The sequence below is a fragment of the Tursiops truncatus genome, chromosome 3, assembly GCF_011762595.2.
Source record: "Tursiops truncatus isolate mTurTru1 chromosome 3, mTurTru1.mat.Y, whole genome shotgun sequence".
In the NCBI taxonomy this organism is placed as follows: Eukaryota; Metazoa; Chordata; class Mammalia; order Artiodactyla; family Delphinidae; genus Tursiops; species Tursiops truncatus.
This window is the reverse complement of record NC_047036.1, coordinates 63,360,739-63,387,888: the sequence shown is the minus strand read 5'-3', so window position 1 is coordinate 63,387,888 and position 27,150 is coordinate 63,360,739. Positions and strand designations below refer to the sequence as shown.

Here is a 27,150-nt window from a genome sequence, read left to right as displayed (position 1 = left end):
ACAATCTAAAATTGTCTATCTACAGATAGATAAAGATGATACAGAATATATATACAGTGGAATATTATTCAGCCATGAAAAAGAAGGAAATTCTGCCATTTGCAACAACATGGATAGACCTTGGGGGCATTATGGTAAGTGAAATGTCAGAGAAAGACACCGTATGATCTCGATTATATGTGGAATCTAAAAAAGCTGAATTCATGGAAACAGAGAGTAGAATGGTGGTTGCCAGGGGCTGAGGGGTGGGAGAAATGAGGAGATATTGGTCAAAGGGTACCAACTTCCAGTTATAAAATGAATAAGTCCTGGGGACCTAATGTACAGCATGGTGACTATAGTTAACAATACTGTAGTATATACTTGAAAGTTGCTTAAGAGTATGTTCCCACCCCACATACTCAAAAGGTTAATTATGTGAGGTGATGGAGGTGTAAACCAACCCTATTATGGTAATCATTTCACAATATATACATGTATCAAGTCATCACATTATATACCTTAAACTTACCTAATATTATATGTCAATTATATCTCAATAAACCTGAAAAAAAAAGAAAGCATAAAGTATTTAATAAAGAGCATAGGGACAATTCATTGGCTATATTGGAAGAAAATTAGATCCCTACCTGGAACCATATGAGAAAATAAGTTACAGAAGAGAGATTAAAGACTGAAAGCAATATTATAAAACTTTTAAAATATATACAAGGAGAAGATCTTTATTCTCATACAGGAGAATATCTATAACCTCATGTAGGGAAGGATTTCTTAAAAGGACTGACAAATTCAACTATAGTAAAATAAATAATTTCTGTTAATCAAAAACATCATAAAGACAGTAGCCATACACTAGGAGAAAACACATATAACTGACAAAAGGTTAATAAAGGTAGTGGTAGTGGTATTAATATAATGATGATGACTACGATGATGATAACAATAATAGCAAATATTTATATAAAACATATATCAGGCACTCTTTTAAGCACTTTCCAACGTTTTCAATACTTGTCATTGTATTTTTAATTTTTACAATGTGGTGGGTGTAAAATGGCATCTCTTTGTGATTTCAATTTGCGTCTTCTGATTATTAAATAATTTGAACATTTTATCTTGTGTTTATGACCATTCCTGTTTCCTCCTTAGTGAAATGCCTTTTGGGCCCAAGTTTTTTTTTTTTAGTTTTTTAAAAAAAAATTTATTTAGTTTTGGCTGAGATGGGTCTTCTTTGCTGTGCGCGGGCTTTCTCTAGTTGGAGCGAGCGGGGGCTACTCTTTGTTGTGGTACGTGGGCTTCTCATTGCAGTGGCTTCTCTTGTTGCCGAGCACGGGCTCTATGTGCCTGGACTTCAGTAGTTGTGGTGTGCAGGCTCAGTAGTTGTGGCTCACAGGCTCTAGAGCGCAGGCTCAGCAGTTGTGGTGCACGGGCTTGGTTGCTCCACAGCATGTGGGATCTTCCTGGACCAGGGCTCAAACCCGTGTCCCCTGCATTGGCAGGAGGATTCTTAACCACTGCGCCACCAGGGAAGTCCCTTGCCCCAATTTTTAAAACGTACATTTTCCTGTCTCATTAACTTCTTAAAAGTTCTTTAAACACTCTAAACTCTATATGTCTTTAATCACTCAGCATATTACTTAGGGCAGTATAGTACAGTTGTTACACACACACGCTCAAGCTAGACTGCCTGGGTTCAAATCCCAGTTTCTTCCACTTACTGCTTGCATGCCAAAGTTGGGCAAGTTGCTTAACTTCTCTCAGCTTCAATTCCTTCATCTACAAAAAAAAAAAAAAAAAAAAAAACAGATATAATAATAGCATCTAACCCTACTAATTCATAAATTCTAGGGAGACCAGACTCTTCATCTGCACTGGTGGGGATAAAAGTTGGTATCACCAGGGACTTTCCTGGCAGTCCAATCGTTAAGACTCCATGCTTCCACTGCAGGGGATTCGCGGGTTCCATCCCTGGTTGGAGAGCTAAGATCCTGCAGGCTGCATGGTGCGACCAAAAACAAAAAAGTTGGTACAGCCACTATGGGAAGAGTTTGCCATTAGCTAATAAAATGCAAACTCCACCACCCAGCAATTCTACACTCCCTTGGACATGTTCACTAAGAGAAAGGGACAAGAATGTGCTGTCAGGGTCTGTGACTTTATCCTACAAGGGTTTTGACATTCCTTGGGCTTTTGTGATGTCCCCTCTCAAATCAGTGGTTGTGACTCCTCCACCTCTGTTTTTTTTTCTGTTTTATGTTTTTGTTTTTTTTAATAAAGTCACAACTGCATATGAATAAAAATTCAACCATGAAATGAGAATTTGGTGTTGAAACTGCTTCCTCTACCCCACTCCTCCTCATCACTGCTCTTGCTCCTTGGGGACAATTAATTGAATCTCAGTCTGTTTCTGTTTTCAGATCTTTGGGTGGTTAAGTTAACTTGTTTTATGGATACTGGCAGAAAATGAGATTCTTGGGTCAGAGACAAAGGACTTTATTATTCATAGCACAGCAAGCTGCCTGAGTATCATGTTCGTACAAGTTCTCCTTGTCCCCAAGTCCCAAGGAAGGGACACTGGAGGGGTTCAGATGGATGTGACACATAATGGGTTTACATCACAGCTGAGGAATGCTGAGCTAGAGGAATCAACCTCTTTTACAGTGAGCCTGTTCTTTGTCCTGGAAGGAAACAGTATTTCACACGTTTAAGGTTTCTGGCTGTAAGCACAACCCTGAGAAATGGCCTAAGCAAAAAGCAATCAGGACCTTGTATTCCTGCTTGCATGGAATGTACAGGGACGCTCTGGGCTCAAAGTAGATTACCTGTCCCATCATGTGCACAGCAGCATTCTTCAGAATGGCAGAAACTTGGAAATGACCTACGTGCCCATCAACAGTAGAATGGATAAATCAGTTGCAATTTATTCTTTCAAGGGAATATTATACAGCAGTAAAAATTAATGAACTATAACTACATGCATAATACAATTTAATTTCAAAGACATAATTTTCAGCCAAAGAAACTATTCATAGAATATATACAATGAGATTTCATTTATAGAACATTCAAAACTGCATACATAGTTGGTAAAACAATACAGAAAAGGAAGTGAATAATTAAGATAAAACTGAGGATACACATTAACTTTGGAGGGGAAAGGAAGGGCATACACAGGTGTTCCCTATATTCTTTAAACTGCTACTGATTTACTTTAAGTAAATGACTGTTATATTTCACAGTTAAACACATGTAGACAGGTGTTCCCAAAGCATAAGCTCCTGAGGACTGTTTTAGGGTGGGTGGGTTTTTAACCCCAGCTCATTATTTAGGGTAAGTCTTCTGGCACAGTAGCTCCCTGGCTTTGATCCTTGAGACCCATGAGGAATGGCATTGACTCTTGGGACACCTCTCATGGCGTACCAGGGCATTTGTTTTGTGTCCTAGTATGTGGTCAGTCCTAGAGAATGTTCCATGTGGGCAGTAGAAAATTCAGGCTCCATCCCTTTCTTGTCCACCCAACAAAACACTTGGGAATGCAACTGAGGGACAGATAATCTAGAATGACTCTAATTAATTGTTTAAAGTAAAACATTATCAAATACTGGTTTGTTAGCTCTTAAATGATGAAACATTTGCCATAGACATCAGAACTGATTGTTTCTGTGGTCCCCAGGTGTAAGATCAACCTCCTCTTAAAGAAGTGCCCATTCAACCTTGGGATTTGGAAAATCTGACATTCCTTGGGCCTTTCTGATGTCCCTTCTGAAACCAGTATTTGTCCCTCCTGCCTTTGTTTTATGAAGTCACATCTGCATATGTCTAAAAATTCAACCTTAAAAGAGGAGTTTGATACTAAAAAGCAGCTTCCTCTACCCCACTCCTTCTCACTACTGGACTTGCTCCTCAGGTACAACTTCTTTCAAGCTATTTTTTAAATTGACAAATAGAAACTATACATATTTAAGGTGTACAATTTGCTATTTTGATACATGTATACATTGTGAAATGATCATTACAATCCAACTCATTAACATATCCATCATCTCACATAGTTACCATTTCCCTTTTTTTTTGTGGTGAGAACACTTAAGATCTACCCTCTTAGTAAATTTCATGGATACAATACAGTGTTGCAGAAATTATTCTTCTTGCATAACTGAAACTTTGTACCCTTTGACTAACATCTCCCCAAATTCCTCTATCCCCACCCCCACCCTCCAGCCCCTGGCAATCCCCATCTACTCTCTACTTCTGTAAGTTTAACTGTTTAAATTCCATATTTAAGTGCGATCATGCAGTATTTGTCTTTCTGTGCCTGGCTTATTTCACTTAGCATAATGTCCTACAGGTCCATCCGTGTTGTCTCAGATGGCAGAATTTCCTTCATTTTAAGGCTGAATACTATTCTGTTGTGCATATATACACATTTTGTTTATCAATTTGTTCATCAATGGACATTATGTTGTTTCCATATCTTAGCTATTGTAAATAATGCTGCAATAAACATGAGAGTGCAGATCTCTCTTCCATATCTAGATTTCATTTCCTTTGGATATATACCCAAAAGCAAGATTGCCAGATCATAAGGTAGTTCTATTTTTAATTTTTTGAAGAAATTCCATACTGTTTCCCATGATGGCTATACCAGTTTACATTCCCACCACCAGTGCACAAAGTTTCCTCAGGAACAACTTCCTGAATCTCAGTGTTTCTGTTTTAGCTCTTTGGACAGTTACCTCCTTATCCAAAACTAACACCCCCGTATCGGTATTTTCATGCTGCCATCTCTCTGGCTCTCTCTCTTGTGCATTCCTCTTCCATTTATAAGGAGCCTTATGATTACATTGGGCCTGCCCAAATAATCCAGGATAATCTCCTCATCTCTGGGGCAGCTGATTAGCAACTTTAACTCCATCTGCAAACTTAATTCCCCTTTGCCATGTAACCTCACATATTCACAGGATCCTGGGATTGGGATGTGGACATCTTTGAGGAGCCATTAGTCTGCCTACCACAACTCCTGACTCAGTAAGACAAGGATATTAATGGCTCCACTCTCCCTTTAACCCCCTCACCTCAAACCTCCCATCCTCTGACTTCTCTCATCTACACTTAGACATCACCAAACTTTCTGTCATTTACATACTGTTCTGTACCCATAATTAAACCATTTGTAGTACATTCATGGATTCATTCTAAAATCTGAAATATCAGTACCTTACTTTATTGTACTGTATAATTCTAGGCTCAAAGTAATTTCCCCTCAGAATTTTGAAGGTGTTGCTCCACTGTGTTACTAACATCCAGTGTTGCAAATGAGATGTCTGGTGCTGACCTGATTTTATCTGGGGGAGTAGGGGTAGGGAGAATGCTGTTCCAAAATATTTTATCCACAGGAGGTTGGGTGGGGGTGATGATGGGAGTAATTTACTGCTATTTAGGAATTTCTATTAATTTTCTTGCTTTTTCCTGGAGTTTCACCCTGGCCCTCTCTTGTCTCTAAAGGGCCTCTCCAGGGTTCTTTTTGTCAAACTAGTGCCCTCCCTGGGAGCATCTCGCTGGCTTGTGGCTCGTACTGTAGGTAGCAGCTTCCCCACCCAGCCTCATGCACCACCATTTTCCTCTTCCAGCTTTCTATCTTTCAGAAACTGTCCATATCTCTCATCCACTTTTATTTGCTTTAATGTAGGGAACTCGTTCCTTTTATTCCTTTACTATCATTTTAAAGGAATAAATGTAAGATACCTATCTTACACCACTAAGATAACTCAAGATTGATTAAAGACATAAATATAAGACTTGGGACTTCCCTGGTGGTCCGGTGGGTAAGACTCTGTGCTCCCAATGCAGGGGGCCTGGGTTTGATCCCTGGTCGGGGAACTAGATCCCGCATACATGCCATAACTAACAGTCCACACACCACAACTAAGAAGCCCACGTGCCACAACTAAGAAGTCCGCATGCCGCAACTAAAGATCCTGCATACTTCAACGAAGATCCCACGTGCTGCAACTAAGACCCAGTGCAGCCAAAATAAATAAATAAATATTTTTTAAAAAAAAATAGTTGAATTCTTAATTATGAATTAATTAATTAATTAATTAATTATAAAAAGACCTGAAATCATAAAACTCCTAGAAGAAAACAGGGAAAAATCTCCTTGACTTTGGTCTTGGCAATGATTTCTTGGATATGACACTTAAAGCACAAACAACAAAGGCAAACAGACAAGCAAACAGACAAAAAACAAATGGGCCTATATTAAACTAAAAAGCTCTGCACAGCAAAATAAACTACCAACAAAATCAAAAGGCAACCTATGGACTGGAAGAAAATATTTGCAAAACATACATCTGATAAGAGATTAGTATCTGAAATATATAAGGAATTCAAACTCAATAGTAAAAAATTAAATAATTTGATTAAAAATGGGCAATGGACCAGAATACATATGTTTCCAAAGAAGATATTTGAACGGCTAACAGGTACATGAAAAGCTCAACATCACTAATTATCAGGGAAATGCAAATCAAAACCACAGTGAGATATCTTGTCACACTTGCTAGAATGGCTCTTATGAAAAGGACAAGAGAACAAGTGCTGGCGAGGACGTGGAGAAAAGGGAACACTCCTACACTGTTAGTGAGAATGTAAATTGGTACAGTCACTGTGGAAAACGTTATGGAGGTTCCTAAAAAAAATTAAAAATAGATCTACCATATGATTCAGCAAGTCTACTTCTGAGTATATATCTGAAGGAAGTGAAATCACTATATGGAAGAGATACCAGCACCCTCATATTCATCACAGCATTATTTATAATAGTCAAGACATGGAAAAAACCTGAGTGTCTATCAATGGATGAATGGATAAAGAAGCTGTGAGATATACAATAGAATATTATTCGGCCATAAAAAGGGAAATCCTGCCATTTGTGACAACATGGATGGAACTTGACGGTGTTATGCTATGTGAAATAAATCTGACAGAAGAAAAATTCTGTATGCTCTCACTTATATATGGAATCTAATAAAACTGAATTTACAGAAAAAACAAGTGTAGATATTGTGAAAGAGGGGAGATAAATTCTATCACTAAATCTGCCCCTTTGAACCCCAAACCTCTTCCCTTTTGTTTTAAAGTTATTTCACCAGACCAAAAATATAAGACAAGCCTCACTGTATGAGCTGTCCTCATCTTGAGGTGCCCTGTGACCCCTTGTCCTGATTTGGACATAAGAGTGGAAATAAGGCACTATGTTTAAGCTTGGAAATCAATGGGACATGATGGGTTTCCCTTGCCCCTGCCTCCCATCACATAAGAGCTGGTAGTTCTTGGCTCAGGCACTTGCCTGAAACCCAGGGGCCCCAGTATCAACTATGGTAAAAGAGAAGCCCAAGAGTTTATACCTTAACATTTTGCTTCCATCCAACTTCCAACAGCTGTTCAAAGGCCTGTTTGCCCCCGAGCACTCCCTGTGTAACTGACCCCCAAAGTTAGAGAACTCTGATTAGGTTATCCATGAAAAAATGTTGCCTGCCATATCAGTAAACAAAGGATGTTGCAGCCATCAAAGCCATCACATACAGCCATCAAGCCATGACATTACAGGGCCCCAAGAGTGAGCCCTGAGGGAACTCAGGATAGAAACAGGATGCCTGCCATCTAGCAGTCAGCTGCTGCAGTCACTCCGGATGGTGCACCCTGAGGAGACTCAGGATGACAAAGCACAGGATACTGGCCCCAGATAGCTGAGGTGTATACCAAACGAATGATTTCGGTGAGCCCAGACTCTTGCATCTTCCCATACATAGAAAAGCGCTAAATGCGCTAACTTGAGATGGCTGGTTTTCTTCAACTAACAGTAATCTTCTGATGTTGTGACTACCTGGTCTTTCTTGCAAAAACGCCTATATATCCTGGCTCCTCCCTTACCTCTTCTGAGTAGTCCCTTAAAGCTATCTGAGAGGCTGTGTCCCGGGCTTAAGTCCTCAGTTTGGTCTGCCAAATAAGACATAATTTTCAACTTTTAGGTTGTGCATTTTTTTCAGGTGACAGGGTTAAGGTATTGTCACCTCTTGGAGATTCCCATGGAGCAGGGCTTGAGGAAAGATGGTGACAACATCACCTATGGAGCAGGGTCCGAGCTGATCGCCACCATGCATATGGTTGCAGTGGACATATAGGTAGGGTCAGCATCTGGCATTCTTAAAGACATAAAAACCAAAAGGCTTTACATCTACTGGTATTTTTTTCTCCCAATCACTGAACCTCACACCTATTCTTAGGGTAGAAGCGAAAACATTCTACTCTGTCTCCTACTTTTCCAAAAGTCTCTGTGTTCCAGAGGAATTTAAAAATAACAGCAGCAGGAAACCTAGTACTTCTAAAAGGGAAAATCTCCCCAAGTTATCTCATGATAAAGGTATGAAGTCATCACTATTAACCTTTCCGGGGCTAGAAGGTAAATCTGGAGACTGACTACGTACAGCACAGGCCTTTCACAAATTCGTATCTAAGGTTTTCCTTGGGGGAGACTTTAGTCGAGACTTTTCTCTGCTAAATGGACAGTCTTCTGCTTTCCTCCTTCCCTTGTCTCTACCTCTCCAGCTTCAAGTCTACAATGTGGCCTTAACTCTGCATTTCTACTAATTGCCCCTATGTCCCAGCAAAATAAATACATAAATAAAAATTGGTGCTTGTTCCCTGCCTCAGTTTACTGAGCCACACACTCCCATTTGGATTTCATACTTTGAGGGGTGGGACAGAAATGAATGTGCCTAAGGCTCCATTTGCTTCTTCAAAACATGTAGTCCAATTATGGAATAGAAGCCCACTGCTTTTATATAAAGCAGAGGAATAGGAGTGTTTAATCTTGCTTTCAACCTGTTAGAATCAGCATGGGAGAAAACACAGAAAAATACTGAAAATTGTTGATTGATGATGTCAGTTCAATAAATGCATTCATTTTTTCCCCCTTAAAGCAGCTGTTTTTTAAAACTTTTCATTTGGGCTTCAGGGTTATTAACTTTCTTCACTGGGTGTATTTCCCTTCCTTTCGCATTAAAGAGGGAAACAAAAATGAAATGTTCTTTGAAGTTTTTCTTACAATTTTTCTCAGCCATTTAAAATTCCCCTACTGTTGAATCTAAAATGTTCTTCTGTAACTGAAATCCTATTATGAATAAAGAAGCTGGATTGTCTTTCTGTGGAACCTCAGGAAGCTTCTTTTGCTTTTCCAGTCTTCACAGAACAATGTAAACACCTTTCAAGTGAAACCCTCAATGAAAGCCTTTTATTGATTTTCATGAAACTATATGGCTTCACAGGCATTTAACTGGCCATGATTCTTTTAAAACCAATCACCTCCAAGGATCTCTTACTTCAAAGGATGCATCTTATGAAGCAAATTTAAAACAAACCAGCAGGAGTAGTTCCTTTAAATACACGTTAAAAAGATAAGACAACACAAAGTACTCTTATTTGAAGAAATGGGCTCACCTCTTGTTCTTCTGCTCAGGAAATTAATTAGAATGGATTAACCAGGAAAACTGAAAAGGATGCCTGCTCTCTTTTTTGTCCCCCTCCCAGCCCCCCAAACCCCAACCTCCAACCTCAAGCTTTTCTGAATGTGTTTACTTGAAATCAGCAAATGGAAAGTTTTCTGGATTGAGTTTTAAAACCAAAGAAGTCAGAATAATTTTCCTTGGTATGCAGAAGAACAGAAATGAGTTGTTTTCAGAAGTGTTCATTAAAGTTCATAATACGATTGAATAGTGATTGTAATAATTATTTGCCTGATCTACCCAAATATTTATCTCTAAGAGAAGAAATTGGAACCTTTCAAAAATCTACTCAAAGACAACTATATAGTTTAATTAAGTTAGAGACGCAAAGCCTCTCTAAACATTCCTACTGAGTTTTCTTAGAAAGAGGTAACTTAAAATCTGAGTGTAAATGATACATCTCAGAGATGGGGGGTGTGTGGGAAATATATACATATTATATATGAAGAATATACATATATATTCTTTCCACTGATATGAAGACTAGGCCCTTAGTTCAAGAGGACTTTAAAAATATTAATTTGTTCCCAGAAGGGTTGAGTAATGCTGAAAAACCTGTTGAACGACGCTCTACCCTCTTCATTAACTTGGATTTCGGGTTCCCTGGGGTGTTATACAGGAGTATATTCCTTTGTATTATTTACACTCCAAGGACTTTCCAAGCAAATTAATAATGTGAAATGGATTAAAGGAAGAATCTTTAAAATACTGAGACAAAACTTTTAAAGCACCCATTTGAGTGCTGAAGAATCATTAGTTTTCTCTAAGTACAAAATAACTGAGGATGATTACAAAAGATTTCTCTGGTTTTCCAAAGCATTTACCCTAAAAATCTTGACCAGGTAACACATTGTTAGCTTATTTGTTGTCATTAGTTGAATTTGGAAAAATAAAAGCACATTTCTTTAAAAAATCCTCTAAACGGGAATTAGTGGAGTAATATTCAATTTTCTTTCTGTGTTTGGATAAAGAGATAGAAAGAAAATGATTTTAAGCAGGAGTTAAAGCAAATAGGAGGCTTAGGAACAGGAGCTGGGGGCCCCAGTGACCCCAGAAGCTGCAGCTTCGGTGGCCTAGAGGGACAGAAGCCAGGCCAGAGAGAGTTCAGGAGAGTGGAGCACCAAATTTTGTTTTCAAGAAGTTTTAAGATGAAGAAAAGAGGAAAGGGTGGTCGCTGAGTTGAAATGAGGTTTTCATTTGTTGTTTAATTTAGGAGAAATCTGACCATGTTTGGAGCTTGAGAATGATTCAATAGAAAGCAAAGGCTTAAAATGTTTGGAAGAGAGAAAGTCGAGGAGACAGGAGGTAATGGAATCAAAGGTAGGATGAGGGTACAATAGAATGATTAGAGTTAAAAATAAAGATGAATAACTTTTATTTTAAGTTAAGCAGGTCAAGGAAGGTCAATATAGGGTTAAAAGAAGGGGTTTGGAGTCCCAAAGTGTTGATGTATTCACCAAAGCAAGGGAGAAAATCAAGAAAGAGGACTCCAGGAAGCCAGATATCCGGGAAGGGAGTAGCAAGGGGAATGCCAGGATGGCAGCCATCAGTAGCAGCCTGGAGGAATCCAGATTGCAGTAGCTTGGAGATGTCTGTGAGAAAGAAAGGACTCTTGGGGAAAATGGAATTGATAGATTATCTGACATTGCTTATCTGGGAGAAAAGAATTATGACAGATCAGATGGACAAATGGAGAAAAATCAAGATTAGGTAGAAAGAAAACCATGCGAGTCAAACACAACTCCAGACACTTAATACATGCTAGGTGCTATTTAAGTGCTTTAATCTGTATACTTTTATTAATCCTCAGCATTTAAAGAGGAAGGAACTGAAGTACAGAGAGAAGTCACTTGCTTAAAATCACAGACCTAATAAGCGACAAAAGCAAAGGTCTGATCGCAGGGTCTGGCTCCAGAGTCTCTAACCCTAACCACTAAATATACTGCCTCTCCAGGAAAGGGAGATGGGAATGAAAAATAAAAAGAGACAAGAAAGAAATGCTATTATTATACACTATGTGGCTATGCAATGAATAATTTTTACTAGCCAGAGTTACATATTAGTTTATGAAATTAATTACACATTATTTTATGAAAAGTGATAGAATTAGATTGGCAAGATAGCAGATAGAAGTGCTCAGTGGGTTAAGCTTTCAGCCCACATGGAACATAAAAGATAATACACAATAAATATAGTCAACAGATCAGGAAATAACCGCATAAAAATATTATTTAGGGCTTCCCTGGTGGCGCAGTGGTTGAGAGTCCACCTGCCGATGCCGGGGACACAGGTTCGTGCCCCGGTCTGGGAAGATCCCACATGCCGCAGAGCGGCTGGGCCCGTGAGCCATGGCCACTGAGCCTGTGCGTCCGGAGCCTGTGCTCTGCAACGGGAGAGGCCACAACAGTGAGAGGCCCACGTACCGCAAAAAAAAAAAAAAAAAAAAAAAAAATATTATTTAAAAATATGGAGTTGGGACTTCCCTGGCAGTCCAGTGGTTAAGACTCCATGCTTCCACTGCAGGGGGCATGGGTTTGACCCCTGGTTGGGGAACTAAGATCCCTCATGCCGTGTGGCATGAAAAATAATAATAATAAAAAAAAATGTTAAAAAAATATGGAGGTAATAAGGAAAAACTGCTAAAGTAATTGAAAGTGGTTGCCTCTGGGGAAGGGACTGAAAGAAAGGATGTGGAGAAGGGAGATGCTACTTCTTATTTTATGTTTTGTAGTATTTGTGACATTTAAAATACATTGTACATATATTAATTTAATGGAAATAAAGGAGAATGCAATTACCATAAGGAGTGGGGTGGGGGCACTATAGCACGCCGATTGTTTTTTGCCTGGGTCCCAAATTTATAGCTATTTGTTTCTAAATGAATACTTTGTTGTTTACTTGTAACTGAAATTAATTAAACTTTCAATACTAGATTGAGATCCCTAGAGCTTTATGAGTGAAGATTGGAGAAATTTCTTCTTTTATATTTAAATACCAATAACACATCACTAGGTTTTTTTTTTCAAAGTTGAGAAAATTTTAGGGAATTAGAATAATTAATTTTATTGGCTTTTAAGCCATTTCTTGAACTGGAAATTAAATTTGTAATGAAGTTTTCTAAATTCAAAGTTAGAAAAAAGCAAATGTATGACTTTTCTTCTTTAATAACATATGTATATAACTATTGTTTTCAGTTCAGTGAGTGGTGTCTTTAAGCTCAACAGTGGCTTCTCCTTCCTAAAAAGGAAAAATAAAAAAAAATCTTTAAATTCAGGAGGGGAAAAAAGCAAATTATAAGGTGGTTATTTATAATATGTCATAAATATACGTGTATAATTAAATCGTATAAAAGGAGCTAATTTAGTTAATTTAAGAACATTTTTGTGGGGAGAATATTTCACATGGTCTGCCAAGAGCTACAGTCTATTGAAACAGGTCTATTACTGCTTGTTCCTGAAAAATCCACATCAAAAGGGATGGACTGTAAAATTACCTTCCTGTTAGGAACAGCATACAACTGTCTTTCTTGAAAAGGCCTGCCTGCAGAGTACTTAAAATAAAATTAAGGTGCCACTGTTTTATGTTATGTCTACTGACATTGCCTCTATTCTCTCTAACTGACCACAGATGCAAAGGATGCTATGGACCAGACCTTAAATAGTAAGTGTGAAGCCCTCAGAGCCAGGAAAGGAGTAAACCTTCAGACCTAGCATAAAGAAAAAAATGTTGCCAGTCATTCCATTTCTACAGGGATCAAGCCATTAGCCACTGTCACCCACCAACAACGCTCCCTGAGGGGACTTCAGGATGGAGAAAAACAGGAAGCATTCTGCATTTTGCCCCTAGATAGTTAAGATGCGTATCTAAGGAAAAACGTCCTGGCCCCTATATAGTTAAGAAGCACATCTATGGAAAAATTTCAAGAACCCCAGATTCTTGTATCTTCCCATTCATAGAAAAGTATTAAAATAATTAACTTGAGATGTCTGTTCTTTGTGATTAGCAGTAATACTTTTATGTTTGACTACATGTTTTTTTTTTCCAGCAAAAAATTCACATATATCCTGGCTCTTCCTTTATCTCTTTGGAGCAATTCCCCAATTTGGAGTTATCTGAGAGGCTGCCTCCTGGGCTATGATCCACAGTAAGTTCTCTGAATACAACTCAACTCACTTTACATTGTACGTTTTTCTTTTGGTCAATGATAGTCATATTCGTTTGAGATTTTCCAGCAGGGAGGAGGAATCAGCCTGCATAGATTACTTGTTATTGTCTTTTTAACTCGTTTGTTAATACCAGTCAGGGCTACTATTTAGTCAGTGCTTATGAAGGCCAGGCCCTGTACCACATGGTCTGTAGGGGTGAGTTTAATGCACTATTAGTCCCCGTTTTGCAGATGATGAAACTGAGACTCAGAGGTCACCCAGCGAGTTCTTGGTGGAGTTAAAATTTACAACTTTATGGCTCCAGAGGCTCAGGCTTCTACTATGCTTTTTGGGTACCTTGGGCACAGTCTACAAATCCTCCAGTTATTAAGTCATATTCTCTCTTTGCCAGGCTGATGGTAATATTGTCACAGAATCCTCCCACGTTGGCATCCATTTGGAAAAAATGAGTTTAGGATTCAGGAGGCCTGGATCCTACTACCAGCTCTGCCTGTAACCCAGTGGTGCCTGATGAGGGATCTCATCTTCCTGAGCTCCTCCTAAAAGGTGAGGAGACCTTGCAGTCCCAGCAGGCTCAAACGTAGGTAGATTTCACATCTTCCCCCTCCCCAGAAGCTGCCTGGCTCTTCCCAGGGTATAGGAATCTCCCGGCACGCAAGTAATCTCCCAGGGTAAGAAATGGGGTCAGAGTGACCACGCCAGCCAACAGTGAACCTAACTAGACAGTCTTGGTGAGATCCTTGGCTTCTCATGAATCATAGGCTGCCACCAAGCAGGTGGCTGCACTGGTCTGATACTGCTTATGCTTTTTTTTTTTTTTGCGGTACGCGGGCCTCTCACTGTTGTGGCCTCTCCCGTTGTGGAGCACAGGCTCTGGACGCGCAGGCCCAGCGGCCATGGCTCACGGGCCCAGCCGCTCCGTGGCATGTGGGATCTTCCCAGACCGGGGCACGAACCTGTGTCCCCTGCATCGGCAGGCGGACTCTCAACCACTGCGCCACCAGGGAAGCCCTTTTGTTTTTCTTTTTAATACTGTTATTTAAAAAATTTTAGTTAGAGCCAATTCTCATTACTTTCCATGGTTCTGAATAGGGCCTGGTCCATTATTTCTCTTCCTCTAAACGCTGGCAGCTGAGATTCTAGGAGCTTCTGTTACTCACCCGGGCCCTTGGACTCTTTAATCAATAGAAGTTGGTAAGAGGTCAGAGGAGAATTTCAGGCAAGGCTTTATTGGGGCTGGAGCTGCAGCATCAGGTAGCAAAAGCAAGAAACAGGTACCCCTGGGCTTCCCTGGTGGCGCAGTGGTTGAGAGTCCGCCTGCCGATGCAGGGGACACGGCTTCGTGCCCCAGTACGGGAAGATCCCACATGCCGCGGAGCAGCTGGGCCCGTGAGCCATGGCCGCTGAGCCTGCGCGTCCGGAGCCCGTGCTCCACAACGGGAGAGACCGCAACAGTGAGAGGCCCGCGTACCACAAAAAAAAAAAAAAAAGAAAGAAAGAAAGAAACAGGTACCCTTGCCAGCTCTCGGAGTGAAGCTGCTTGGGTCCTTAAATGGGGTAACAACAGGGATGGATGGGTGGGTTTGGCAGGAGGCATACATTACGTGGTCTGTCCACCTCTTTGGTGGTGCAGTGGACAGGATCATGCACAGTACCATGCTTTAGCTCCTGGCACCTCAACAACTTGTAGTTTGTTCCTGGTCTTTTTGTTTCCTATTGCTCAGCTTTGCCTCAACTGTGCATGTGTGCAGTTCTTTTTAGTCACTTATAATTTTTTGTATCCTATTGCTCAAGGAGACGTTTGTCCAGGTGCAAGCACTCTTGTAGAGGATCCCAGTTCCCAGCGTGCCTCAATTCTAGATCTTGTGCTGCTCCTAATCCAAGGATTGGTTTCCATGCGACTTTCCTCTTAGTCTCCACCTCCTAAACTGCTCTCAAAGACACTACTTTGCCAAAGGCTTAAGGTCAAGCTTTGTATCATGCCCGAGGGGATCAGACACGTGGATTCCAGTCCCAGTATTGCTTCTTCAGCTTTGCTGTTAAGCTTAGGGCAAGTTATTTAACCTGTGTGGGCTTCAGTTGCCTCATTTCTAAAATATACACAGTAATGCTTATTTTAAGGAGTAAAAAGGCCTTGGCACAAAGTTTGTAGTAACAGAAATTCCTCTTCTTGGGGAAGTGGCCGCGAGGAGAGAAGATTTGGGTAGGGAGATAAACTAGGGGCACCCTCTCTGCCTTCTGCATGTAACAAACAAATATAGGGAACCCTTTTTTAGTGGAGCTGGGCGAGAGGAAGTAGGGATGCAAACCAAGTCCCTGGGCCAGGATGCGCTCTTACGCGGGTGGTGGAGGAGAGATTAGAAAATAGATCAATATCCAGGGAAGCACAGAAAGGGTTCTCCCAGGATCCCCCAAGTGCCATGGTAACGTCAGGGCAGAACAGCCAAGCCCAGGGATTCGAAGCTTCGGTCGAGGGAACTTTCCCAAAAGTTGAGAAATTTTCTTGGCAGATGAGGGAGATAAAGGGATTTCTGGAACTGGGATCCCGTGGATAACCCAGTTTGGCGCGAGGCGCAGCACAGACCAGCACCCGGCCACCCCTATTGCGCCTGTGCAGTGCAGGACACTCAGAATCGCTCACTAAAGGCTCCAAGGTATATTGGAGTCAGCAATCAGCTCTTCCACCACAGCCGGGGACTAGGGGCGCCGCGCCCTCCTGGGTCGGGGACCGAGCGCCGCCAGGCCGTCGCAGGAGCCCGGTAATACCTGGCCGGCGCGTTGGAGAACAGCCTTCGCAGTCCAGCACTGCACCGGGAAGTGATGACCACCGCCCACCGCCTGACGCCAGCGGAAGCGAGAGCCGGGAGCTGGCGGGCTCGGAGGCGGTGCGCCCGGGAAGGGGCGGGCACGGGGCGGGGCTGCGGGCGGCCGCCGCGGCTGGAGCGAGCGAGTGGGGCGGGGCCTGGGGTGGCGGGGCGGGGTTTGGCGGCAGTTGTTTTTACCAAGGCCTCAGTGCATCGCGTTCAGCTGGGGCTACGCCGCGTGGAGGCGTGAGCGGGTTCGCAGAGGGACGCTTGAGGCCGGAGGGAGCCAGGAGGGCCAGAGGGAAGCTGGGAGCCGGCAAGCGCGCTGGTGGTGGTCGGCCGCCACGATGTCAGCGCAGTGCTGTGCGGGCCAGGTGAGCGGGGAGAGACAGGTCGGGAGACCGGGCCAGGAACCGAGGCAACGCGTGCTTCTCTGGGTGCACGTCCCAGCTCCGCCGCCGAAAGTGGGGTGGGTGACCCTGCGCCGCCTGGGTGAGTGCTCCGGGCCGGAGCGCGGCGCTCGGCCTTCGGGGAAAACCGTGTGCCGCGGCAGGCGGGCCAGAGGGACACGGGGAAGCCCTAGAGGCTACCCCGAGGTCTTCCCGTTCGGCCTTAGGAACTTCGCTTAGGGCGGGGCGGGCAGGGTTCGGGCGGAGGATCCCGACTGTTTCAGGAGCGTGTCGCCTCCTCCCCAGGACACAAGTGTGTGGTGCTCAGCTCCATAGGCCACCTGGCTCTGCCAACCCGATGAACCCAGGAGAAGACGTGGGTTTGGGCAGCCACTCCTTTTCCATGCCCTGAACGGGTCGTATGTGGCCCAGACGAGTTGCGCTTGACATCTCGCCAGGCTCTGGAGCATTGGCTCTTTTTCTTCGAGAAAGTCTGGAAGACTGCTTTCCAAACCGCTGTGCTCAGGTCTGGGCGCTGGGAAGACTCAGCCCTGCTTCCTGAGTCTCCCGACCCAACCCTGGCTGGACCCAAACGCGGCTGACTGGGTAGAGCGCGAGCCTGAAGCCATCCCTCCTTTCAGCTGAACTTGCCCGAGCCTGTTTGTAACTCTCGCCTGTTTAACTCATGAGATCTTAAAACACCTGTGTCCGCTTGGGATGGGCGTCTTCTACCGGTTAGTAGTGCAGCAGGGCAGAATTAGTAGTAGTTTTTAACCTTTAATGTTGATTTCACTCCTTCCTGCAGAGTTAGAAAAAAAAGAAGTAGGTAAAGCCTTCCGCACGTCGCGCTCCCTCCTTCCTAGCCGTGTTGGTTATCGGCATTTCTGTACAGTTTTTAATGGTGCGTTTTCTCAAATGAGTCTAACTCTGGAGGGCATACCGGGCTTTTTGCTTCTTAATACATTCAGCCTTGCGACAATCAGAGGCCAGCCCGTAACTGATGCAGGGGTTAAGCTGTGGGTTTCTCTAACCCGCCGATTACACCGGTAGATAATCCGTCCTCTTTGCAGTGGCCGTGTGAAGTTATCACTTGGTTTTTGAGGTCTAATACTGTACTTGGCATGCATTCAAGCTGGCCTTTGCAGAGATGAGGAAATTGAGGTTTTTAACTTGAGGTGGAATGCCTTGCCCTGAGTCAGGCAAGGCGACAGGAGGACATTTAATACCTTCTCAGGGCTTTGGAGACCAAAGTGGTTGGGAAAAGGCTGTTTTCAGAATATTCCAAATCTCAACAAAGCTTTGCAAATCGTCCATTGTTGTTATTTTGAGATAGTTCTAATTTGATGTGACACTTCATTATATAGTGATTACGTTACAGATATTTCAGGGCACCTGTTCTCCAGTCCCTTGAGGTTGTCTGTGGCTCCCAGCAGGTGATTTAGGGTTCTGAAAATTATTGCCAGTACTCAAGTGGGTCTTATAAAAGAATTATTGGTATGGTTGATATTTTGGCAGGGTTTCATGACTTGTTTCTTTTTGTTTGTTTTGAAGTGAGAACTTTTAAAAATTATTTATTTATTTTTTGGCTGCGTTGGGTCTTCGTTGCTGCACACGGGCTTTCTCTAGTTTTGTGAGCGAGGCCTACTCTTCACTGAGGTGCGCGGGCTTCTCATTGCAGTGGCTTCTCTTGTTGTGAAGCACAGGCTTCAGTAGTTGCAGCACGCGGGCTCAGTAGTTGTGGCGCACGGGCTTAGTTGCTCTGCGGCATGTGGGATCTTCTCGGACCAGGGCTCGAACCCATGTCCCCTGCATTGGCAGGTGGATTGTTAACCACTGCGCCATCAGGGAAGTCCTTGTGACTTGTTTCTGAAATCCCCCTCTCAGGACTTTGGAAAGAACCAAATCCTGGCCGTTCATCACAGGAAAATTAACTTCTGCTTTCTAGGGACTGCTTGAGGCTTCACTGTGGTGGCTCTCAACACAGGGAGGGGGTGATGACACTATAATTTCGTATGAATGGGGCTGTTAAGTTTGCATTTAAAAAAAGTGCAGCACTGTCAGAAGATATCTAAGTCTGTAAATACTTTGAAAAAAAATTTTGAGCACCTGTGCATTGTTTTTACCTACATCACTTATGACATCAATGTACGGGCTTTTTGTTTTGTTTTTACCCCCGCACCAGCCAGTTCCCCAGCTCCCCAGATAGTAACTGGCTGTACAACAATTCAATTCTGACACTACCTGGAGTTACTATCCCGCAGGTTAGGGGTCCGCCCTCCTCCCCCTCCCCTCCCCCGCACACTCCAGCTGCCAATCCCAAGTCTTCTGGGCCTCCCACACCGGGGTGGAAGACCGAATAAATATTTCTGATCATATCACAGTACCTCCTGTGTGCCAAGAGCTGGAGATATGGCAGTGAGCCAGGCAAACGTCATCTATGCCCTCAGTGACTGGGGTGGGGCAGCATTTCATAAGCATGAAAGCAGCGAAACCAGTACCAGCAAGTGCTGGTACTGCCACAGGTCCTGGTGGCAGAGTGGCTTTGGGTAGGGTTGCTGGGGAAGTCTGTCTGAGAAGGTGCCCTGGGAATTGCGACTGATAAAGGAGGAGAGGCACCCACGTCAGGGCCTGGGTAGGGGGTCTTCCAAGGTGTTGGAGGAACAGAAGTGGTCACCTTGGGTGCTGTGAAGACTTGACTCTCAGGGACTGGCGTGGAGGGAGAGCAGTCAGAGCTGGCCACCCGGTGAATACTTTTTTTTTTTTTTTTTTTTTGCGGTACGCGGGCCTCTCACTGCTGTGGCCTCTCCCATTGCGGAGCACAGGCTCCGGATGCGCAGGCTCAGCGGCCATGGCTCACGGGCCCAGCCGCTCCGCAGCATGTGGGACCTTCCCGGACCGGGGCATGAACCCATATCCCCTGCATCAGCAGGCGGACTCTCAACCACTGCGCCACCAGGGAAGCTCCCCGGTGAATACTTTTAAGCTGCCTCCTCCTGCGTGTGAGCAGTGGTCTGGGCTTCCGCCGTGAGCCCGAATTCTTCTTGATGAAGCTTGAATCCTGGCAACCTGCTGTTGCCCTAGGCCAAGGAGGGGAGAGTGTGGTACCTTAATTTAGGGCGTCGTGGTGCTTACGGTGGGGCGTCATTGGCTTCTGGGCATATTGTAGAGGTAGAGCTGGACTTTTACATGGGTTAGAAGTGGGGTGTGGGAATGAGAGAGATTCGGTTTATGACCCAAGCAACTGCATAGGTGATAGTGCCTCACTGAGGTGAGGTAGGAGGCTTGAAGGGAGGAAGACATTTGGCAAGGAAAACCCATAGTTTTCTTCTGGCTCTGTTACATTTGAGATGCCTATTATAAATTAAATGGAGATGGTAAGTCGTCGGTTGGATTTTTAAGTTGGGAGAAGTTTGAGGTTGGAGATAGAAATTTGGGGGACTTTAACTGATATTGTCAGAAACAATGTGTAACCCAGAAAAGAGCCTGGGCTTTGGACTCAGGTCTGGGTTTGAATTGGGAAATCTGGACACGGAGAGGTGGTGTGACTGTGCATGTCACTTACCCTCAATTAACCTCAGTTTTCCTCCGAGGTTGAATGGGTGTGATAATACCTCCTAGGGTTATTATGAGTATTACATGGGATAATGTCTCTAGTATAGGGTTTGGCACAGAGTAAGGAACCCCCAAAGTCTTAGTGACCATTATCCACCTCTACCTGGACAGTCTCCGGGTCATTTTATCTTTGCATTGACCCTGATATACTTAGCTTTTGCTTAGGCTGTTGGCTGATCGATGCTAATGGAAGCAGAGGTCACAGGACAGTGGTCAGTCGACACCTTCTGGGTACCCAGCACTGTGGTAAGGCCCCTGGGCATTGGGTGATTAACAAAGCGCATCCTTGCTCTCCTGGAACTTAAGGGCTAGCTGGGGATTGGAAGTGTGGGGGAAGCTCATTACAGAAAGTGACAGGACACCCTGTCAGAGGTGAAATGAGATGTGTAATTGGAAGATCTAGACACCCCGTCAAGGCAATTTGAGAGTAAGGCTTGGCAGGGTTTACTCCAGGCAAGTATAAGCATTAATGATAATAGTAACAATAGCTGAAGCTTATTTCATGCTCACAAGTGTGCTGTTTTTACCTACGTTATATCACTCATTCTCCACAGCAACCCTACGGGGTCGGGGAATGTTCTAATTGGCCTCCTTTTGCAGGTGAGGCAACTGAAGTGCAGAGAGATAAATTAACTTGACTGATATTTACATGGTGGTGGAGCCAGGCCTTCAACACTGGTCCACCTGACTCAAGTTGGAGCTCCTAACTGGGAAACTGTTATTCCTTATTATTCTAAATACAGTATGAATAAATCATGAGGAACTGTTGCCCATTGTTGTTGCTTATAATGGCCCTAAGGCAGCTTTGAATGCACAGCTGTGAGGCTGTCTTGGTAGATATTGGTGGTTGCCAGGAGTTACCAGTGGGTGGGGTTTAGCTTCTTCCTCACAGTCTGGTCCAGGTTATAAAGACAGCAAGTCTCAGACCAAATTCTGTCACTTGTGCGGGCATTTATTGGCAGGCAGGCCCAACACAGTTACACAGCCTGATCTGCGGCTTCACGAAGTTCCAGCTCTTTGCCCTTCTTGGTGCACTGACACGGAACTTGCATGTTCCCCTGAGGCAGATGTGACAACCTTCTAGAAGGAAGAACTTGACCAAGACTGCTGAAGCGCAGGACCTCATGGATGGATCAAGCCCACGGTACCACTCTCAGGCAGAACACTCCTTGTCCTTGTAGCCGGCTCATATAAGGGTGGGAATGCCTACGCCAGGGTGTTTCCAGCCAGATTGTATTACTCGATCCCTGAGATTTTCCCCAACGAAAGCAAATTTCTAACGTCTTTTATATTAATTGATTGACAAAGCCACAGAATGCCACCAGGGGCTGTCCACTGTCAAAGATAAATAAAGCTGGACGTTAGTTAAAGCAATGAAAACAGATTTTGTTCAGTAACCACTTACTGACAGAAAGACCTGAGCTCCATCCTGATTAGCACAGATCACTGGGAGTTTTCAAGGGACGATGAGGGAATAGGGAGGAGTGAGTGGAGGCCCAATAGAGTTAGGGAAGTGAGACGTTCCAGAGTTTGTTTGCAGTATGGGTGATGAGGCCAGCTGGGTCTGATAGCTGGCAGGTTAGATTCTGTCCTTCCACCGAGACTAGGAGATAGACCCTATCCTTCCTGATTGATTACATTTCAAAGGAATGGCATTTAAGTCCTTGAGAAAGACACTCCAGACTTGTAGGAAATGTGTCCTATCTGTCCTTCTCCTCATGGGCAGAGGAAGGATTCACAATTATTAGCCCTATTTAGTAAATGCTCTTAAGAAAGGGAGGTTAGGGACTTCCCTAGTGGTGCAGTGGTTAAGAATCTGCCTGCCAATGCAGGGGACACGGGTTTGAGCCCTGGTCTGGGAAAATCCCACATGCCGCGGAGCAACTAAGCCCGTGCGCCACAACTACCGAGCCTGCTCTCTAGAGCCCGTGAGCCACAACTACTGAGCCTGCACTCTAGAGCCCGCAAGCCACAACTACTGAAGCCCGCACGCCTAGAGTCCGTGCTCCGCAACAAGAGAAGCCACAGCAATGAGAAGCCCGCGCACCGCAACTAGAGAAAGCCTGCACACAGCAATGAAGACCCAACGCAGCCAAAAATAAATAAAAAAAAAAAAAAAAAGGGAGGTTAGGGCCTATCTTAGGTGCTGGCTAGAACAAACAGTAAATTTCTTTTTACAGCCCTGAACTTTTCCAGACAAGAACTCAAAAAGGCAAAAGGCAGCTAGGTCATCCCAGGGATGCAGCCTCAGGCTACTAGAAGCCTGTTAAAGTTTGGTCAAGTCCTTCGTGCAGGGGTTTGAGCAGAGTTGCTGTATGTCGAGAGTTCTTGCAGTTTTCACCATGTCTCATCATTACGCTGGTTAACAAAGCCTGGGGTCATTGGTGTTAGAAGTAACTGAAGCCCACGCAGGAGGCATTTAGAGGTTGGCTTTTGTTAAGTGTTAGCTGGAATGGGTCTTCCTCATCAGGGCATCTGATCACCTCTAGACTGTAGCTTAAAACACACACACACACACACACACACACACACACACACACAAAATCCATGAAGACTTCTTTAAAAAGTAAATTACATACCACATAAAAGTACTAATTTCCCTGAGATGTCCTTCCTTCTCTATAAAACCCAAATCTCTGCTTTTAAGGCCAAGCTCAGGAAGCATTTTCCTAAGAAGTGACCTTCCTCTTGCTTTAAGAGTTCTCAGAACTTGCACACAAAACCTGTCCACACCACCTAGTATGTGGTCATCTGATGCACTGGAGTTGTTTCCTGGTTACTGTGTGGGTGCATTTCCTCTCTCCTAGACAGAGCATGTACTGTGTGACCTAGCTGAACCCCCTGTTGTGTGCTTTTGGTTACAAAACTTTTTCCCTACAGCTCTTTGTTTATAGTGATTGGAAATGTTAGGTCCTCATTATATCACGTGTTGCTTCCACCCTTGGAAGGGATCTAGGCACAAAAGTTCATTCTTTGCATGACTGATGCTTTTTTGAAGAGTTTGGGGCATTTGTGAAATACATATCACCCAGAGAGAACCGTATTTTGATATTTTATAACAGTCACTCACATTTAATATATATGATTTTACTTTGTGGAGTTGGGATTATGTTGTAGGTGCTATGTTTGATTCAACTCTGCTGAATTACAGGAGTTTTTCAAGTGCACCAGCCACTCATTTGCAGCCATGTTTTCTGGGCTTATTTATACCCAGAAAGTAGTGCAGTCCTCTGCCTTCAAACATGGCAGTTTTTCCAGAGGTATTAAGTAAACGTAAATATGTGAAAGTCAGTTAATAGGCTTATGTGTTAATACGAGTGTGTGTGCGTGTTTCAATTCCCAAAAGACTAAAAATAATGAAGAAAATCCCAGCTACACCTCCTTTAGATACCATCGACAATAACCATTTTCAACATCATCTTTAACTTTGGTCTTTTTACAGTCACTTATGTGGATACCATCTGTCTAGATGGTGTTTTCTGTCTCTGTTTTCTTGCTCTATAAAGGTGCCCTTCTTTGTTTCAGTTGCATTAAATTTGAGTCCTGTGCTTATCACTAGTATTGGCAGTTTTATTTTTCTATGCGTTTTATAAAATGCGGGCAAGTTGCAGTAAAATGGCCACATCATTGCTCTACCATACTGACAAAGGTGGTGGTGATTCGGCTGACAGTGAACTGTTGCTGATACAGAAAGAGTGGTTTGGAGATGCGTCTGTGTAGTTAGCCAAGTTCACGTTGTTGGAAAGAAGTTTGTCACTGACCTTGCCGTTGTAGGTGGAGAGTCAGCATGAAGGTTGCTCATTCAGATTTGTTTTCTTGGGTGGCTTTAGAGCTGACCTGGGCAGGCTGGCAAAATAGCTTTGGGCTGCGGCAGGTCTGAGTGGGATTGCTTTACTAGGAGGGCCCATCTGTAGGGAGTAGAGGGCAGCCTCTGATTCATCTCTCTGCTAATGAGATAAAAGGTAACACCCCCTTGCCCACTGCTTGCTTCCCACCCCCGTTTTCTCTATGAATATCGCCTGTCAATTTCCCAGAGATATTGAATATCTGGGAGTGAGTTAACTGTGAGACTCAGAAGCTTACTTTTCAGTTTCCCAGGTGTTTTAATGTAAATAGCCTTTTAGAAGCCTTTAGAAAGGACAGAGCAATAACGGTGGCATTGTCTACTTGTATTCAGAGCAGGAGAGCAGTATGTGGCCTGTTCACCTATGATAATTTAACATTAAAAAGGAAGTCCTAGTGTAACATGGTATGTCTGCAGAACTAGCCATTGGACACAAATTCCATTTTACCCTTTGACTAAAGTGCTTTCTGTATCTTTAATTATAATGGTAATTATAGATAAAGATCTTGTGTACTTTCAGCGTCCTGAGCCAACCGGCATTGTTAGTGAATTGTCATTACATACTGCTGTTGTTAGTTGAATTTGCGATTGCCATGGGATGCTGAGAGCAAGCATCCAATGGATCAAGTTACTCATCTAGACCACCTTGATTGTCCCTAACGATCAGGTTTTTCAAGTAGTCCAAAGTGAACCTTTGCAACCCTTGTTAAAATGAATTTTAAACATTTCCGGGGGGGGGGGCATCCTCTTATTTTCTAGCTTGTGTATTAATGATATTTTAGAAGATTTTAGAACATAATCTGGGAGTCAGTGTAGTGTGTGTGGGTAGGAAATTCAAACAATGGATTTGTTTGATTACATTAAAACATCTGTTTGAATTTTGAAGGAAATAGGACTTTACTTTTGGCTTTTCTTCTGTAGTTTGCCTTGTGAGATTAAAGTTGAGCTGATGTTTAAGGAAAGCAGCTGTTATGGAAAAACTTAGGGTGGGTTCTTATCACAGAATAAATTTTGAAACAATTTCGGTTTGAAGTAAGGTTACAAAATATAGTGATTAGACAGCATTTTCCCCCTCATGAAAACTGTCTAGTCTAAACAAAAGTAGGAAAAACACATACACACAACCGCTTAAATCTTATTTAGGCAGAGATAACTAGGAGAGATGGAAAATCAGGCTAATGTTTGTTTAAATATCGTTTTTTATAAACTAGCCAGTTGCTCTTTGAAACAAAGCTCATGAGGTCTTTACGGGATTTATTTTCCAGTGTTTTGTTTCTTGCATTGTATCTCAGTAAGTTAACGGAGGGCTGAGTCGCCTAATGCTATGATCCTTAGCCCAGGTTTGGCTATTTGTGTGGTGATTGATGAGGCAGATCGTGGAATCAGAAACTTTTGGAAGAGGCTTTAAAAGGCATCCCTTTTAATTCCCCATCTGAAGCTTAGACGTCTTGTAAAATTGCCCCTCCTAAGTGTACCTCTGGTGTGTTTGAGCCTCTCCAGTGTTGGGGAGCTCACTACCGTTCCCAGTTTTTAAGTTTTCTGAGCCTTGGTTTCTTTGTTCATCAAACGGGGGAAATTTGTGTCTTGCCTGCCTTATATGATTGTTGGAAGGGATGAAAACAAGACAATATTAAGACTCTTTGTTATCTGTAAGTTGGTGATGCAGGTGTGTCAGGGTTCAATGCAGGAAACTGAGACCTCTCTGGGTATTTTAAGCCGAACAATTTAATGTAGGGAATTAACTGTTGAAGAAATGAAAGAGCTAGAGGAGCAAGAGTCAGGGGGCCGCCTTTGAACTCTTGGATTTAAGGGCACACCACTCCAGCAGTAATCCAGAAGTCTGAAAGCCCAGGCTGCTGCCCCCCGCCTCTTGACACCCACACAGCTGGCGGCTTAACATGGGAGCCCCAAGTCTGGCCATTGTCCTAGGACCTTGCTGGGAAGCAGTCACTGCAGCAGGAGGATGGCCCCCACCTTGTTTTCACCTTCCAAATATTGTGAGTGTTGCTAATTGTCAGGTCCCCAAGAGCAAAGGATTCTGAGAAATGTGGTTACATTTTCCAGATTCTTCAGTACTGGAAGACCCATAGAAGAAGGTGGGAATGTAGGCTGAATGAGAGAACTATCCCTGTGGAGCACAAGCTAGGAGGAACTAGTGTAATAACGCTAGTGAGTGCTGTGCTTCCTGCCCATCGTGGCTTGACTAAATGACAGCCTCACAAGTAAGGCCAGAGTGTTGAGGGGGTTGACTTAAAGGGAGGAAGATGGAAATACGTTATCGTGCAAACTGGTTTTCCTCTCCTAGTCTCTTCGCTGCCTGCTCCTTTTTCCATACTACCAGCAGGTTGATCCTTCTACCAAAGTATAGTCCTAATCATGTCATCCCCTGCCTGATTTTTCAACACCATTGGGGTTAACGTAGTGGATTTTCTAAATGCAAGTCTTTTGTAGGAATCTGTTAGTGGTCTGTATCGAGATAACTTATATTCTAAAAAAAAAAATGTGCTTAATACGTCTCTTCAGTCATTCCTGATATTAGTAATTTGTGTTCTTTATTCTTTTTTTAATGACTCTAGGAGTTTATCAATCTGATTAATCTTGTGAAAGAAACAAGTTTTTTATTGTTAGTTATTCTCTATTTCATTGATTTCTGCTCTTTTCCTCTTTTTTGTTTACTTAATCTATTATTATTTATTTTAAATTATTTTATGGATTTTTTTAAAGGTAGAAACGTAAACCCTTATTTTTTTATTTTTATTTTTTCGCGGC

At 43.1% G+C, this 27,150-nt stretch overlaps 1 protein-coding gene across 3 annotated transcripts in view; it reads left to right on the top strand.

Annotated features, from left to right (window-relative positions):
- Positions 1-27,150, top strand: part of SERINC5 (serine incorporator 5) — a 179,265-nt gene that overhangs the window by 74,880 nt on the left and 77,235 nt on the right. Inside the window, exons 2-3 of one of the 3 annotated variants that reach the window (XM_073802254.1) lie at positions 13,612-13,710; positions 14,124-14,278. Coding sequence is in view for 1 of the 3 variants with exons in the window: in XM_019929768.3 (XP_019785327.1) it covers positions 16,884-16,910 (27 nt within the window). In the remaining 2 variants the exon portion in view is untranslated. Of the gene's footprint in view, positions 1-13,611; positions 13,711-14,123; positions 14,279-16,723; positions 16,911-27,150 lie in introns of those variants that run through there. The other 2 variants (XM_019929768.3, XM_033852973.2) reach the window with 2 other exon arrangements.